The sequence below is a fragment of the Mustela nivalis genome (assembly GCF_964662115.1).
Source record: "Mustela nivalis genome assembly, chromosome: 13".
Classification (NCBI taxonomy): domain Eukaryota; kingdom Metazoa; phylum Chordata; class Mammalia; order Carnivora; family Mustelidae; genus Mustela; species Mustela nivalis.
The window spans coordinates 86,794,468-86,811,686 of NC_139032.1; the positions used below are offsets into that span (position 1 = coordinate 86,794,468).

Sequence of the window (17,219 nt, forward strand, 5' to 3'; positions counted from 1 at the left end):
ACTCTGAGGACTAGTTTGTTGAGTGGCTGCTGCCAGGCACCTAGAAGCAGGTGCCCCTCTCCCTGTCCCTTGGAGGCCGCTCCTGGGTGTGGGCTGGACAGAGCCTGATACAGGTCAGGTGAGGCCTGGGCCTGGGGTCTTGCCTCCAGCCTGGTCACCTGGAGTTTGGGCCTTCGTGAGCTTTGATGGGTGGGGAGGCCGCGAGGGGAGGGGGACACTGGGGTGGGAGCCAGTAGTCTCCAGTCTTGTCCCTGCTCTGTTATTCCCTGCATGAAGTTGGGGCAACCCCTTCCCTCCCACAGCCTCCAGAACCCCATCTGTGCAATGGGCATTTCCACTCTGTGCTCTCATAGGTCCCTTGTAATTCCCAACAGCCATTCCCCTGGGTTCCGCAGAGGTGGGCCCGCCGAGAGTCACTGTGGGAGAGCCAGCTCCTGGCCCCTTTGGGAGCCTGCTGAATGTGCTGGGGTCAAGGACAGAGGCTCAGGGAGATGGGTGGAGCTGCCTTCAAATCATAGCTCGGCCACAATTTCCTCGTTTGTAACATCAGGCTAGTATATGCAACCTTGCAGGACTGTTCTGAGGCTTACCTGATGATGACTTGGTAGTGGGGCTGGCTTTCAGTGCCCAGTAACTGGTCAATCTTCCACCTGGACCAGTGAGGTTTGCGGTGGGCTGACCTGGGGACCCAGGGGCAGGGGGCTTTTGGCGAAGAAGAAAGGCCAATCCCCTCTGAGACCCTCCTGTCCGGTCTGGTACCCCCTTACCGACTCCCACTCCCCCACCCAGTCTTGGGGCCACCCTGCGCCACCAGGAGCAGTCGTGTTGGACCTGGAGCTGGTTAGCTCTTGGAAAAAACAAACAAACAAACAAACAAAACAATGCAAACCCACCTCCCAAAGCCTGACCTGGATGTATGAGCAAATCTTGGAGGCCCAGCCCCTCCTCCTCCCGTCTGAGCCCCCCTGCGGGCGTCCCCTCCAAACTTCAATAGTGTAGTCATTCCACAGATGACAACAGCAGTTTGGACAACGGGGAAGCTCAAAATAAGAACTACCCTCATATTTCGCCCAGAACAGTCCCCCCAGCTAACTTCTGGTGAACAGCTAGCTGATGGGCACTTTCAGTGAGTCCCGGGCCCTGTGCCAAATCTCTTTATCGGCAGGTAAGTATTCCTCTTCCTCCTTACGAGAGGTTATCCCCAAACTACAGATGGGGAAAACAAGGCCCAGGTCTGGACTCAAACCCAGTCTGCCTCATGAAGCCTCCACTATAAGCTGTCGGTGGGGACTCCCAGGGGAGCTGCTGGCCCGTGGGATGGGGACCCTTGCTGTGCCCCTGACACATGGCGGGGGTCCCTGTAGTGGACAGCTGCGTCAGATGAGGCCAGGACAGCTGGGAATGGGCCTTGCCTCAAGTGAGCTGAGTCTCATAGAAGACAAACTGCCTGCCTTCCTCACCCAGCCGCACTCTTCAGAACCTCTTCCCCATTCTCAGGAACCTGGCCACCCCTCTCCCTAGCCTTTGGGAATTGGGACTGAGCAGTCACTCCCAGTGTGGTGGCCCAGAAAACAGGACTTGACTTGGGGCCAAGGCTCCTAAAGGCTGAGCTCATGTCCCCACACTCACTCCCAAGACATTCTGTCCCTTCGCCATTCAGAAAAATGTCATTTCGGGGAGGGCCAATGGCCAGTTTTCAGGAGCTACAGCCAGAATGGCCCTGCTGGGCAGGCCTTGGCGGCTGTAGTCCTGGCTGGTGGATTTGAGACACCCAACATCTTGGGCCGGGGAACAGGAACATGGTTTTGCCCTCATTCTGGAGACCCAGGTTCCCGGTTGTATCCCCTTCCTCTTTCTTCCTTTCTTTGTTTTTGTTTTTGTTTAGGCTTATTTACCTAAGTAATCTCTGCACCCTTTGTGGGGACTGAACTCAGGGCCCAGAGGCAAGAGTCACAGGCTTTCCAATTGAGCCAACTAGGTGCCCCCAGCCCCTTCCCTTCTCTAAGTTTTCCCTTTATCTGCTGTCTTCCTCTGAGCTGTAAGCTGACCCTTCCATCTTTCCCTAATCCTCCCAAGACGGACAGAGTTTCCGGGGATCAGAGCTGGGAGGGGCCCAGACAATTCTCTGAGGACCTTTTACACCTCTGGAACGCAAAGCCACTTGCCCCAGTCCGACCTGTCTGATGTTTAAGCCCCCCAGGCCCACCCTGTGTCCCCCCCACCCCACACTGATGCTGGTGGCCTGGGAATTTTCTAATCCACACATGAAGTCCAGAGAGAGGCTGACATTCCTGCTTGCTTCAGCAGTACATATGCTAAGAAACAGACAGGGGCTGACATTTGTCAGAGGTCACAGTGAGTCATGGTGCCTAGGATCAGGGATCCTTCGGCCTCCCCAGCTTCTTCGCGCTGACACCCCTCGAATACAATTTCTAGGCACCTGGTAAGCAGCCAGAAGGGGGCGGTTTCTGCAAAGCAACTGGGAGGGAGCCATTAAAAACCACGAAGGAGATTGGAAAGGGCTAATCCTAGATTAACTAGGGGGATGGACCCAGGGTATTGGGCTGGGCCAGAGGCAAGGGCCCCATCCAGGTACAGAAGTGACTTGGGGTGGGGGGGGGGGACAGTGTGTGCTTGGGGGAAGGATTGGGGGTTGGGATTGGGCTTCCTCTGGGTGGGAAAGGGTTAAGTCCTCCTCTGTCTCCCAGGCTCCAGCACTTTGCACCCTTCACCCCTATTAGGCACTTCCAAACTGCTTAATTTGTACTTTCTCCTCTCGGGCCTCCGGCAACAGGCAACAGCAGCAGCACCCAGAGCCTCAGCCTCATGTCCTGCCTGAGTCCCTCGCAGCTCCAGAAGGTAGGGCCATGTGGGGTGGGGGTCTCTCCGACTTCTAGTAGACCCTGGAAACTCAACCCCACCCTCTGCCATTTTTTTTTTAATTTATTTATGTATGTATGTATGTGACAGAGATCACAAGTAGGCAGAGAGGCAGGCAGAGAGAGAGGAGGGGAAGCAGGCTCCCTGACAAGCAGAGAGCCCGATGCGGGGCTTGATCCCAGGACCCTGGGATCATGACCTGAGCTGAAGGCAGAGGCTTTACCCCACTGAGCCACCCAGGCGCCCCTGCCATTTTTCAAAAGATGAAACAAACCCAGAGTAGTCAGTGTCCAACCACCGAGTGACGGAAACTGTAATAAAGAGTAAAGATCAGGGGCATCTGGGTGGCTCAGCCTTTGGCTCTGCTCATGATCTCGGTGTTCTGGAATCCAGCCCTGCCTCAGGCTCCCTGCTCAGCGGGGAGTCTGCTTCTCCGTCGGGTTCCCCGCCCTGCTCTTGATCTGGCACACTCGCGCAACTCTCTCTCTCAAATACATAAATAAAATCTTAAAAGATCAGGCAGCCTAGGAGTGGTTCCTGATTGCGAGGAGAGAAGCGGGAGGAAGGCAGGCGAAGCTGGGGCGGAGGCGGGGGGGGGGGGGGGGGGGGAGGGCCCGGAGTGGGGGCGGGGTGAGGAGAAGGCGGAAGGCCCCGCCCCGCCCTGAGCCCTTGGAGGGCCGCAAAGTCCCACCTGCGGTCAAACACGAAAAGCTAATGCTTGGGAATTAGAGTGACGCAGACTTAAAAAACGTGTCGCTCCTTTATTCCTGACGACGAGAGGAAAATGCTGAAAAATACAGAAAGTCTCAAAGAAGAAAATGAAAAACCACTCATAATTTCCAACCCCAAGACTTAGTATTTTGGTAGACATCTTTTTAAAAAAATTATTAACCTTTTTTTTTAAGTTCCCATATAATGTATTATTTGTTTCAGGGGACTGAACAACTTTAAAACTTTAAAACTTTCAGAGTACAGGTCTGTGATTCATCAGTCTTACACAATTCACAGCACTCCCCATAGCACATACCCTCCCCAATCTCCAGAACCCAGCCACCCCATCCCTACCACCTCCCTTGCCTCCAGCAACCCGAAGTTTGTTTCCTGGGATTCAGAGTCTCTTATGCTAGTCTCCTCTCTGGTTTCATTTTCCCCTCCCCTCCCCTAGGATCTTCTTTCTTGTTTCTCAAATCCCTCATATCAGTGAGATTATATGATAATTGCCTTTTTCTGATTGACTTATTTTGCTAGCATAATACCCTCTAGTTCCACCCACACTGTTGCAAAGGGCAAGATTTCATTTTTGATGGCTGCATAGTAATCCTGTGAGTGTGTGTGTGTGTGTGTGTGTGTGTACGCACCACATCTTCTTTATCCATTCATCTGTTGATGGACATCTGGGCTCTTTCCATAGTTTGGCTATTGTGGACATTGCTGCTATAAACATTCGGGCACATGTGCCCCTTTGGATCCCTACATTTGGATCTTTGGGGTAACTACCCAGTAGTGCGATTGACAGCCCTAGAAATTTTAAAAGTCGATCATAATAGCTACTTCTTATGAGAGCTTGCCCACCTTTTTTTTAATTTTATGTTTTTTTCTTTTTTTAAAAAAAATATTTTATTTATTTATTTGACAGAGATCACAAGTAGGCAGAGAGGCAGGCAGAGAGGGAGGAAGGGAAGCAGGCTCCCCGCTGAGCAGAGAGCCAATTCGGGGCTGGATCCCAGGACCCTGGGATCATGACCTGAGCCGAAGGCAGAGGCTTTAACCCACTGAACCACCCAGGCACCACTATTTTATATTTACAAAGATTATTTACTTATTTATTTGAGAGAGAAAGAGAGAGTGAGCAGAAAGGGCAGAAAGAGAGGAAGAAACATACGGTCACTGTGCAGAGAGCCTGATGCGGGGCTCAATCCCAGGACCCTGGAATCATGACCTGAGCCGAAGGCAGAGGCCTTAACCCACTGAGCCACGCAGGCGCCCATACTTCGTTTTGTTTTTTTTTTTTTTAAGCTGCTTTTTTCTTTTCCTTTTAAGACTTTGTCAGAGAGAGAGAGAGAGAGAGCACAAGCAGGGGGAGCAGCAGGCAGAGCAGGCAGAGGGAGAAGCAGGCTTCCCGCTGAGCAGGCAGCTTGATGCGGGACTGGATCCCAGGACCCTGGTATCATGACTTGAGCCGACGGCAGACATTTAACCACCTGAGCCACCCAGGCGCCCCCCCCCTTTTTTTCCATCCCCCAGTGTATCAAGCACACATGTCCACGTCGGTAAATATTTTTCTGCCACATGATTCTTGTCGGCTGTGCTGAGTTCCACATAGAACATACTTTGTTGAATGACTCTCCTCGTGCTGAGCTCTTAGGTTGTTTCTGATTATTGCTCTCGTTCAACCAGCCTCAGTGGAGACCCCATCAGTACAACTTTGCCGCCCTATTTGCTGAGCTCCCAACTTCTTATTTCGGAAAGTTCTCACCCGAGCGTGTCTGCTGGGTCAGAGTTGGCTGCGGGTGACCCAGTTCCCAACGAGGAAGTGTTCAACTCGATACTGATGTGAAGATTAAGTATCTTAAAAAAAAAAAAAAGATTTTGGGGGGCACCTGGGTGCCTCAGTCATTAAGCGTCTGCCTTCAGCTCAGGTCATGATCCCAGGATCCTGGGATGGAGCCCCGCATCAGGCTGCTTCTTCCTCTCCCACTCCCCCTGCTTGTGTTCCTGCTGTCACTGTCTCTGTCAAATAAATAAAATCTTTAAAAAATAAATAAATAAGGATTTAATTTATTTATTAGAAAGAGAGCAAGCATAAGCAGGGGGAGGGGCAGAAGGGAGAAGGGAGAAGCAGACTCCCCACGGAGCAGGGAGCCTGACAGCAGGGCTCAATCCCAGGACCCCGAGATCATGACTTGAGCCAAAGGCAGACGCCCAACCCACTGAGCCATCCAGGCGCCCCGAGGATTAAGGCTCTATCACACACAGCTGTCCAGAGACCAAAGGGCCCACAGTGGGTGGGTAGGAATGTCCCAGATTCCCACATGTGGCAGCCAGAGCTGGGCATCATGGGGGAGAAAGGGAAGGGGTGGGGGAGGGCTGTCAGCAGTTGGAAACCGGGTACTTCACAGGGGGGTCAGGAGGTGACGTCCAACTCTGAGATCTTACGAGGGTCTGCCGGCAAGCAGACCCACCTCTCAACAGCTGCAGAGTAAGAGGTCTGGAGGCAAATGAGAATAAGCTCACTGCTTTAACCTCCCCCGCCCCCAACCCTGGCTGTCTGCGGCTGCATTTAGTACAAAGCCCATTTCCTTGCCTGGCCTGCCCCCCCGCACCCCACTCCACTCACCCCCTGTCCCCCCTTCTGCCTCCACCGTCACTTTGCTCCATCTGGCCTTCCCATGCTCATGTACTTCACCGGTCCTGCTCCCTTAGTCTGGAAAGTTCATCCTTGTCTCTCCCACTCCCATTACCCTGCTGGTCCCTTTATTGATTGATTGATTGATTGATTGATTTAATAAAAGACTTTATTTATTTATTTGACAGAGATAGAGAGATCACAAGCAGATAGAGAGACAGAGCAGAGAGAGAGGAGAGGGGAAGCAGGCTCCCTGCTGAACAGAGAGCCCGACACGGGACTCGATCTCAGGACCCTGGGATCATGACCTGAGCCGAAGGCAGAGACTTTAACCCACTGAGCCCCCCAGGTGCCCCCCTTTATTTATTTATTTTTTAATTTGAGTCACTTTTTTTCTTTTCTTTTGAAATTTTATTTATTTATTTGACAGACAGAGATCACAAGTAGGCAGAGAGGCAGGCAGAGAGAGGAAGGGAAGCAGGCTGCCCGCTGAGCAGAGAGCCCAATGTGGGGCTGGATCCCAGGACCCTGGGATCATGACCTGAGCCAAAGGCAGAGGACTTAACCCACTGAGCCACCCAGGCGCCTCTGCTGGTCCCCTTTAAATGTCACCTTCTCAGAGCTGCTCCCCTGAGACTCCTCTGTCTCCCTGCTGAGCAGAGAACCCGATGCAGGGCTCAATCTCAGGACCCTGAGATCATGACCCAAGCCAAAGGCAGTGGCTTAACCCCCTGAGCCACCCAGGCGCCCTTTGTTTGATGTCAGCCTCCTTTGCTAGACTGTAAGCTCCAGGATGCCAGGCTTCCTCATTACTGTAGCTCCAGCTCCTAAACCTGTGCTGGTACACAGTAGATGCTCAATAAATTTTAGCTGACTAAATGAATAAGGTTGTATTCCCCTGTGCCTCAAAGCCCACTGGAGCGGAGGGATGGTGACACTTCCCCTTCCGCCTTGCTTCATTCAAGCAACTACTATTGGTTGCTCCCCACTGGGTCCCAGATGCCGTGCCTCGGGTAGGTGTGTGTTGTGGGGGGAGACCAAGCAATGAACAGGACACTTGGTCCTGTCCTCCGGCACACTTGGGTTTCAGGGACGGGTCAGGTCAGTCCTCACAGAGAGCATTGGAGAGGGGGAAGCCTGAGTTTTCTCACCTTCAGTTTCAGGAGGATGGATTCCTGGTGCTGGAAGGATTTTTCTCTGCCGATGAATGTGCCGTCATGCAACAGAGGATTGGCAAGCTAGTGGCTGACATGGATGTCCCTGTCCACTGCCGCATAGAATTTTCTACCCGGGAAGAGGGGCAGCTGAGAACCAAAGTAAGTGTCTGCTGCAGGTGAGAATCTGTGGCAGGGATCTGGTCTTTGAAGGGGAGGGGAGGGGGCTCAGGCCCCAGGCAGAGAAGCAGCCTGGGACGGAGGCCCCCAAAGCCCATGGGCTCATTCTGATAAGAGATGGAGCCCTGAGCCCTCCCTGAGCCAGGCTCAGTGCCTTGTCTGCGTATTTCCTCGCTCCTCACTGTGGATTTATAAGGTCAGTATTATTACCCCTGTTTGACAGCTGGGGCAAAGGAGGCCTGGCTCACTGGCCCCACACCGCGTGGTCAGTAAATTGATAGAATGAGGATTTGAACCCCGATCGTCTGTTCGCTGCTCTGCGGAACTTCCTCAGTGGTTCTCCTGCTACAAGGGCCTCTTCTGTGGCCAGCAGCCCGGAATGAGCCAAGTGACTCTGATGAACACCACCGCCCCTCCCCCAGCCTTACCCCTCAGGGAGGCTAGAAACCCAGCTTCTCCACCCCCACCCCTCGTGACTTAATAGGACTCAATATAGTTTGAGAAGGGTAAGTTGAGACTCGGGGGTTCTCCCACACAGTTCACTTAACCCTTCGGGAGCCTGTCTGTGGGGGCGCCTGGGTGGCTCAGTCATTGCGCGTCTGCCTTGGGCTCAGGTCATGATCCCAGGGCTCCCGGATCGAGCCCCGCATCGGGCTCTCTGCTCAGCAAGGAGCCTGCTTCCTCCCTCTCACTCTCTCAAATAAATACAATCATAAACATAAAGAAAAGAAAAGAAAAAAGGATCCTGTTTGTGGTGTGGCCCCGGAGCCAAAACTGTGGTCCTAGCTGCGCAACACGGCTCCTTCACGCTGAGGAGCTCCTGCCATCTGGTGGGCGTAAAGGGAATTACAATGGCCTGAAGACTGGGAACCCAAAGAACCTGAGTGGGGGGCACTGTTCAGCAGGACTAAGGGTTACAGAGTAATTTCCTCTGGCCTCACCCCCGCCTTTTAGGTGGGGACAACAGAAATGGGGGTCCAGTGCCTAGAGACAGGTCACTCAAGGCCCCATGGAGTGAGGGTGCCAATCTTGTGCCCTCCTAGCTACCTTCTGAGAATATTCCAGAGACCAGTGAAGGGTTGGAGGGAGGATGGGAGAATAAAATGTATGTATCTTGGTTTATAATGTTTGCAAAGAGCTCAGCACAGTGCTGTATTCAGTAAACCCTCAATATTCACCACTGATATTAAGACTTAGAAATGGGGGGGGGGGCTGCTTGACTCAGTTGTTGAGCGTCTGCTTTTGGCTCAGGTCCTGGTCCTGGGGTCCTGGGATCAAGCCTGGCATTGTGCTCCCTGATTGGCAGGAAGCCTGCTTCTCCCTTGCCCACTCCCCCTGCTTGTGTTCCCCTCTCTTGCTGTGTCTTTTTTTTTTTTTTTTTAAGATTTTATTTATTTACTTGAGAGAGAGAGACAGTGAGAGAGAGCATGAGCGAGGAGAAGGTCAGAGGGAGAAGCAGACTCCCCATGGAGCTGGGAGCCCGATGCGGGACTCGATCCCGGGACTCCGGGATCATGACCTGAGCCGAAGGCAGTCGTCCAACCAACTGAGCCACCCAGGCGTCCCTCGCTGTGTCTTTATCACATAAATAAAATCTAAAAAAAAAAAAAAAAAAGACTTTGAAATAGGCATTAGGAGGAAAAAGATCAGAGGTGTCTGGGTGGCTCAGCCAGTTAAGCATCTGACCTTGGCTCAGATCCTGATCTTAGGGTCCTGACTTCAGGGTCCTGGATTGAGCCTTGTATCAGGCTCCCTGCTTGTCCTTCTGTTCACCCCCCACCCATGGGCATGTGTACACACTCTCCCTCTTTCAAATAAATGACAAAATTTTAAAAGATTTTATTTATTTATTTATTTGACAGAGAGAGACACAGCGATGAGTAATAGTTAATATCCATCATTTAGCCAGGCTCTGGCTGAGTGTTTTCTGTTTTGCCACAGCAGTAGCAGTACGATGATGATAAAAGCAGATATTCATGTAGCACTCACCACGTTCCAAGGACTGTACTAGCACTTCATGTACACTAATTCATAATCGCTGCAACACCCGACAGGATACCTTTAGTCATATCTATACTTTACGAGGAAACTAAGCCCAGAGAGGTTCAGCAAGTTGAGTTGTGGTCACACAGCAACTCCTTGGCAGGGCTGGGATTTGAACCCAAGTATTCTAGCTCCACGGTCTGTGCTCTCAACTACTGTAAGATTCAGCCTCTGTCCGAAGCCTCCATCAATCCTGACGAGGTCAGTTCAATGATTATTTCCCTTTACAGATGAGGAAACAGGCGTGGAGTGATAACAGGTGACCCAAGGCTACCTGGGAACTGTGCCTGTTGGACTACGGTGCCTAGACTCAGGATCACACTGTATTGAGCATAAGAATCATGTGACTTACTAAGTGGTTTCCAAGAAATTTTATGCTGGGGCTTCCTAGTATGCTTCCAGGCACAGGCACTGGGGGTTCCTGTTCACTGTGCCTCAGTAGATGAGTTTGAGAACTTACTTCTGGGGGGTTGGGAAGCATGAGAATCCTCTTGCCTCTTGGCCAGCCCCAGCTCTGACCCTGTGATGCTCTCTCAGTCCCTCTGATATCCCCTCTTCCCAGGGCCAGGGTGACAAAGACTATTTCTTGAGCAGTGGTGACAAGATTCGCTACTTCTTTGAGAAAGATGTTTTCGACGAGAAAGGTTCGGAGCTGGGGCCCCTGGGGTGTGGGAAGGGCTAGACTGGGGTATCTCCCCCCAGGGCTGAGGGCTCCCCACCGAGGCCAGTTGCCCAGCGGAAGGTGGACTCCAGCTCTTTTGTCTTTACCTGTTCCTTGTGCTACAGGAAATTTCCTGGTCCCTCCGGAGAAATCCATCAATAAAATTGGCCACGGTAAGCAGGTGCCTGGGGGCAAGAAAACAGGGAAGCTGAGGCCCGAAGAGCCCTGGGGCCTAACCCAAGGCCCACTGTAAGAGTTAGTGGCCCAGCAAATGGCACTTCTGGCTTCAGCTCACACTTTGGGCCTGCTGCTCTGGCCTTATGATGCTAACCCTAGATGCTACCAACATAGCCCTGGGAGAGGAGCCAGCTGAATCCCCGTGCAGATGATCCAAACCTCAGGCCTGGGGCGCTCCTGGCCCTTACTGCTTTCTGGAGCCTCCTTCAGGAGTACCTAACATGTTGGCATGGTCCCTATTCTGAGACCCCAGATGAAGCTAGGATGTCTTCTTTTTTTTTTGTTCCCCCAGGATCATATATTATAATTTATTTTGCAGACCGCTTTTTTTTTTTTAAAGATTTTATTTATTTAGAGAGAGAGAGAAAGAGAGAGTGTGTGAGAAGGAGGAGGGGGAGAGGGAGAGAGAGAATCTCAAGCAGACTTCCCATTGAGCGTGAAGGGCATCATGGCTGTGGGGGGGGGCGCAGAGTGGGAGACTTCAATCCCAAGACCCTGAGATCACAACCTGAGTCAAAATCAAGAGTCAGGCACTCCATCCACTGAGCCACCAGGCACCCCCACTCGTTTTTAAACTTGAAGTTACATCATACTAGTAGAAAGAATTTTTGTAAAAAATTCTTTGTTAAATCTTTGTAAAAAGAATTGTGGTAAAATATATATCATATAAAATTTGCCATCCTAACCATTTTGAAGTATAAATTCAGTGGCAATAAGTATATCCAACCATCATTTCTAAAGTTTTATTTATTTATTTTACTATTTTTAAAAAATATTTTATTTTATTTATTTGACAGAGAGAGACACCGCGAGAGAGGGAACACAAGCAGGGGGAGTGGGAGAGGGAGAAGCAGGCTCCCTGCTGAGCAGGGAGCCCAAGGCAGGGCTCCATCCCAGGACTCTGGGATCGTGATCCGAGCTGGAGGCAGATGTTTAACCGATTGAGCCCCCCAGGTGCCCCCTATCCCTTGCTTTTTGTAACAACAACAATAATTAAGAGACGACCAGACCAGGCATGTGTTAGCCCTTCGAGTCTTGGGGCAGCCTGAGAGGCGGGACTGGTCTTCCGGTTCTGCGGTACAGAGGAGAAACTGAGGCTCATAGGAGATGAAAATGGTCACTTGAAGCATCACAGAGTAAGTGGCAGGACCAAGACCGCTACCAAGTTACAGATCCCTTTGAATCGGGTCTGGATTGAGGTTTCCAGATGGCTGCAAGGCCGAGAATCAGGCTGGGGCCCCATCTCTCCGTTATGAGCCGGCAGAAAGCTCCATGAGTACAAACAGGTGAGAAGCCATAGTAAGGCCCCTGTCTGGGTGCTCAGGGCCAGGCTCAGGGGGACGCATGAGGGCAGAGGGGCTGGCCCGTCAGCCTGCCTCTGTCCTGCAGCTCTGCATGCCTATGACCCTGTCTTCAGGAGTGTCACACACTCCCCCAAGGTGCAGGTGAGTGAGGGTGTGGGCGAGGGTGGGGGGGTGGCCCAGGTGTGAGTGTGGGCAGGCTGGAAGTCTGACCTCTGTCCCGTTTCCAGGCCTTGGCCAAAAGTCTGGGCTTACAGATGCCGGTCGTCGTGCAGAGCATGTACATCTTCAAGGTGAGCTCCCTGTCGTCCCCAGGCCTCAGTTTATCCTCTGTAATATGGGCAGAGTACTCATAATAAGCCCCTCCTTACCATGGGCCAAAAGCTGCCTCCCTGAGGAATTCCTAAGTTGCAAGGAGAACATGGGAAATCTGTCTCCTGGGGGTAAGGCGCCTTGCACTTAGTAGGTGCTCAGTTAAAATTTGGTGGCAGGAAGGAGGGGGCCCCCCAGGACTCTCCCCCGCCTTTTTTTTTTTTTTTTTTTTTTTTAGATTTTATGTATTTATTTGACAGAGACAGAGGGAGAACAAGCAGGAGGATTGGCAGGCTGAGGGAGAGGGAGAAGCAGGCTCCCTGTTGAGCAGGGAACCCAATGCAGGACTCAATCCTAGGACCCTGGGATCATGACCTGCTGAAGGCAGACACTTAACCGACTGAGCCACCCAGGCATTCCTCCCTTCTCCCTTCTTTTGCTGTTGAAATGCTCTGCTCCCAGCTTCAAGGCCTAGCTCACTGCCACCTGCTCTAAGCCGACTTCCAGTTTTGCCTTGGGAAGAAAGGGACCCATCTCTGATCCTGGGGCTGAGTGGCTTAACTTCAAGCCTGGGCCCCGGCCTCTCTTGCCACCCCTCACTTCTGCCTTTGCTCTCAGGAGGCGTGCATGTGTTCGGACTCGGAGCACCCTGTGGGCAGGGTGGTTTTTCTCTCTGCCGCCCTCCTGGGCCTGGCACACGGTGGGACTCCATAGCTGGGTGCTGGCGTGGAATCCTTAGAGGCAAACGCATCCAGGACTTAGAGTGGTCCCTGCTCCAACCCACTCTCCTCTGGCCTCACCGGCCCTTCTTCTTTCTTGCAGCAACCTCACTTTGGTGGCGAAGGTGAGCTGAGAACAGGCCATGGGGTCCAGCAAGGGTCACGGTGGGACATCTGGGGCATCAGGGGTTGTCAGGTCTCTGGAGGGAGGGATGGCACTTGCTGAGATGTCCATGGACAAGAGCTTGGGCCAGGAAGGAGAAGTTACCTTTTGTTCCTTTTTGGAACTGTCTATTGGGAGGGTGTTCTGGAGTCCTTGGCATAGTGGTTCTCGAATCTGGCAGCACCTCCTAGCTGGTTAAAATAGATTCTAGGGCCCCAGTCCCTGAGCTCTTGAGTCAGTAGGGTTGCAAGAACCTGTAAACATGTATTTTTCTTTTTTAAAGATTTATTTATTTGAGAGGGAGAGAAAAAAAAACACACATGAGTGGAAGGATGAGCAAAGGGAGAGAGAGAGAGAGAGGAGAGGCAGAGAAACAGATTCCTGCTGATTGTGGAGTCCCACTTAGCGCCGGATCTCTGGCCCCCAAGATCATGAGCTGAAATTAAGAGTCAAATGCTCAACTGACTGAGCTACCCAGGTGCCCCATGAACCTGTATTTTTAACAAGTTCCCTGGAGGACTGATTTAACAGAGAAATTGCTGTTGTAATTTCAAACCCCCTGGATGCACAGATTACTTTTATAGCCTCCCTCGTGGGTGATTATCTACTTCTGCTTAAATACCTCCCATGACACAGGCTCAGCCCCTCAGAGCCAGACCTTTCCTTCATTGCATGAGCCCAAGTTGGCCTCCTTGGGACTGCCCACTTCTTCCTACCGTTCAGCCCAAGGACAGTCTCCCGAAGGGATGAGCAGCCCCTCCCTGAGTTTAGCAACCCCACCTCCTTTGGTCTTCCTCCAAATGCTGCGGAGTGCCCGCTGTTAGGACACCTTCCTCTGGACACTGTCTGGATCGTTCAAGTCAAGTTTGGGGCTTGGAAAACACAGTTTCCTGGGAAGGAGGGAAAGGAGGCTAGCATCCGTGGCCTGAAGTCCCTTGTTCAGTGGTCTTCTGTCCTGGCTGGGCCCCAGCATCACGGGGAGGGGGTTGAGATGTGGATGGGGCAGTCACACACCCTCGTCTCCGTCCGTACTACCCAGTCTTATGCCACCCGGTGGACCCTCTGGTGGCTGGAGGTGCTTGTTCTGGTTCAGGACGGTGCCTTTAGTCGCCTGGCTGGAATCAAACCACAGCAGCCACTTTTTAGTGATTACAGTGTTGGGCCCCGTACTGAACACTCTTCACGCGCTGTGTTGTGGGGGCCTCCAGCCACCCTAGGAGGTAGGTTACTGCCGAGGCCACTTCACCGTTTAGGAAGTTTTGAGAGGTTACATCTCGTGCCCCGAGTCTCCAGGCCGGGAAGCGGTGTGTTTCCTACTGACCCCGGAAGGCTCTGAGAACTCCAGGGAGTGGGGAACAAGGCCAAGGTGAGGTGGGCTAAGTTCCTCATGCCCAGTCCTGTTGCAGTCGACCCTCACCAGGACTCCACCTTCCTGCACACGGAGCCGCTGGGCCGGCTGCTGGGCCTGTGGATAGCGCTGGAGAATGCCACTCTGGAGAACGGCTGCCTCTGGTTCATCCCAGGCTCCCATACCGGTAAGGACACCTGTCTCGCCCTGCCCACTTGTATCCTACCCTCCCTGGCAGAGAGACCCGGGTAAAAGAGAGGCTGAAGACTCCACCTTGGCTTGCAGGTGGGGTGTCAAGAAGGCTGGTACGGACCAGTGATGGCTCGAAGCCTGACGTCAGCTTCCTCGGGTCAGAGCCTGTCCGGGATGCCAGCCTCTTTGTGCCCACCCCAGCGCGGAGAGGTAGGTGGGATGCAGAGGGCAGGGAGGCGGGCCCCAAGGCTGTGCCTGTGGCTCTGTGCTTGCTCGGAACGCCCAGCTCCCGGGAGGGCCGTGAAGTCACAGACTGGGAGGTGGGGCTGGATGGGCTCTGGGAAGGCTGAAGGCCGCACCATTACCTGGAAGGCCTCCCGGATCAGGCTAGAATCCAGACTCTGCTGTCTCTTCGGTCAAATGACTGAAACTTTCTGAGCCTCAGTCTTCCCGAACGTAAAGCGGGGAAGTCAGTGAGATAGACGATGTACAGAAGATGGGGCACAACGTGGATGCGGAACCAATGCTGGCCGTTCCTTTTCGAACAGGGCAACCTGATGTCCAGTTGGCCTTTTTTTTTTTTTTTTTTTTTAAAGATTTTATTTATTTTTGAGAGAGAGTGAGACAGAGGGAGAAGCAACTCCTGGCTGAGCAGGGAGCCCAATGTGGGAAGCCCCAGGACCCTGGGATCATGACGAGCTGAAGGCAGATGCTTAACCACGGAGCCGCCCAATTGCCCTCCGGCCCAGCTTTTGATAGCGAAGTCCCAGCTGCCGGACACAATATAGACACTTGGGCCTGGTTCCACAAACACCGCAGAAGGGGAATGCCCTTGCCAAGGCTTGCCAAGGGCACAGGTCACAGCAGAAGGGACTTGGTCCCAGGGGGACCTCCGGCCAGCAGCACAGCCTCTGACACTGGGGCAGGCCCCTGAGCTCTCCAGGATGGGAATGGGAGGGGGGAGGGTCCTTTGTCCCTCCCTGCCAAGTGTTCTCCTGACCTGCTGCATTCCTGCCAGGGGACCTCGTCCTAATTCACGGGGAAGTGGTACACAAGAGTGAGAAGAACCTCTCCGACCGCTCACGCCACGCCTATACTTTCCACCTCATGGAGAGCTTGGGCACTGTCTGGAGCCCGGAGAACTGGTAGGTGGCAGGGGGTGTGTGCGCATGCCCTGGACAGGCTCCTGAAGAGGTCCTGGAGGCTGGGAGCAAGGTCATCTCTCTCTCCGCAGGCTCCAGCCCTCAGCTGAGCTGCCTTTTCCCCCACTGTACACCTGAGCGCCCTTTCCGGGCTGGGCCTGGCCCCTCTAGGGGAAGCTGTGGGCCCCACGTACCAGCGCCTCGCCAGCTGCCCAGCTGCCAAGGGGAAGTCGAATCTGTCCCCCTGCGCTTTCTTCCTGCCAGGGTCTGTGCCCCTCAGCCCTGCAGACAGAAGGGCGGGAGGTAGCCAGCGGGCAGCAGGAGCCCCCGGGCTTTCGGGAGACCTCCCTCTCTCTGCCTCTCTCCTGCCCCACCCCAGCCTCCCCCAGGGGAGGCAGCCTTTCACCATGAAAGCATTCTGGCCACTTCTCTGCTAGCTTCCCACTGTTCTCTCCTCTCAGATGCAATTCAGATTAATATGGTACAAGACATACAATAAAACCAACTTCTGGATTCAGCTTCTTGACCCTTCTTTTTCCCAAGCTGCCTTGCTTTCGAGATGAGAGCCCTGCTGAAACTTTTCCCCGGTGTCCTAGCCCTGCCTGGTGAGGTCTGCACGATTTTAATAACACAGTGGGCGTTTGCTGTGCCAAGAGCTTTAAGTGTGTTGTCACACTGCATCCTCACACCTCCCGGTGAGGATCTTATCATCTGGGTTTACAGACGGAGAAGGTGACACATGGTGTGGGAAGTCTCAGTGACCTGTTCCTGTCCTGGGGCTGTTCAGATTAGCGACTCAGCTAGCGCTTCTAACCTTTGCTCCCCAGTACTCCTTGCTCAGGGAGGAGAAAAAACCAGGGCTGGAAATAGAGTCCCAGATTCTGGCCCTGGCTTTGTGACAGACTTGTTTTCTGGTCCCAGGCCAGGACCTTTTTTTTTTCTTTTTCTATTTTTTTTTTAAAGATTTTTATTTATCCATTTGATAGATAGACCACAAACAGGCAGAGCCAGAGGCAGAGGGAGAGGAGAAGCGGACTCCCCGAGGAGCAGAGCCCGATGTGGGACTCGATCCCAGGATCCTGGGATCATGACCCAAGCCTAAGGCAGATGCTTAACTGACTGAGTGACTCTTCTCTCTGGGCCCGCTTTGCCACCTGTACCAACAAGGGGCCAGAGAAGGCCTCCATGGCCCAGACCTTCTGTAGGGGCAACGTGGTTGACATTCAAGATCTGCACAGCCGGGGTTTGGCCCAAAGGTTACAAAATGGGACTGCAGGGGTGCCCGGGTGGCTCAGTTGGTTAAGTGTCTGCCTTCGGCTCAAGTCATGATCCCATGGTTCTGGGATCGAATCCCCCATCGGGCTCCCTATTCAGCAGGCATTCTGCTTCTTCCTCTCCCTCTCCCCCTGCTCGTGCTCCTTCTCGCTCACTCTCTCTCAAATAAATAAATAAAATCTTCAGAAACAAACAAGCAAACTGGGGCTGCAGATGTGTTTTGTCTGGGGCCCATATTTAAAAAAAAAAAAAAACAAACGAAAAAA

General features: G+C 52.9%; 1 protein-coding gene across 2 annotated transcripts; it reads left to right on the forward strand.

Moving 5' to 3' along the window:
- Positions 1 to 2,709: 2,709 nt before the first annotated feature.
- On the forward strand, positions 2,710 to 16,195 carry PHYHD1 (phytanoyl-CoA dioxygenase domain containing 1). Of its 2 annotated transcripts, XM_082695897.1 has the most exons (11): positions 2,710 to 2,859; positions 7,384 to 7,542; positions 10,166 to 10,247; positions 10,390 to 10,437; positions 11,891 to 11,946; positions 12,033 to 12,095; positions 12,937 to 12,958; positions 14,403 to 14,531; positions 14,630 to 14,746; positions 15,555 to 15,681; positions 15,771 to 16,195. In XM_082695897.1, the coding sequence occupies exons 1-11, from the start codon at positions 2,827 to 2,829 to the stop codon at positions 15,814 to 15,816; spliced, it is 882 nt and encodes a 293-aa protein (XP_082552023.1). In that variant the 5' UTR covers positions 2,710 to 2,826; the 3' UTR covers positions 15,817 to 16,195. The 2 variants fall into 2 exon arrangements, with proteins under 2 accessions (XP_082552023.1, XP_082552024.1); XM_082695898.1 differs by lacking the exons at positions 11,891 to 11,946; positions 12,937 to 12,958 and having other exon boundaries at positions 2,714 to 2,859.
- The last annotated feature ends 1,024 nt before the right edge of the window (positions 16,196 to 17,219 follow it).

Bases quoted from the DNA above. Each gene is read 5' to 3' on its own strand.
- PHYHD1 (XM_082695897.1), top strand. From the start codon at position 2,827: ATGTCCTGCCTGAGTCCCTCGCAGCTCCAGAAG. The intron at 12,959-14,402 runs GTGAGCTGAGAA...GTCCTGTTGCAG, and splicing joins ACCTCACTTTGGTGGCGAAG to TCGACCCTCACCAGGACTCC. The intron at 15,682-15,770 runs GTAGGTGGCAGG...CTCTCTCCGCAG, and splicing joins GTCTGGAGCCCGGAGAACTG to GCTCCAGCCCTCAGCTGAGC.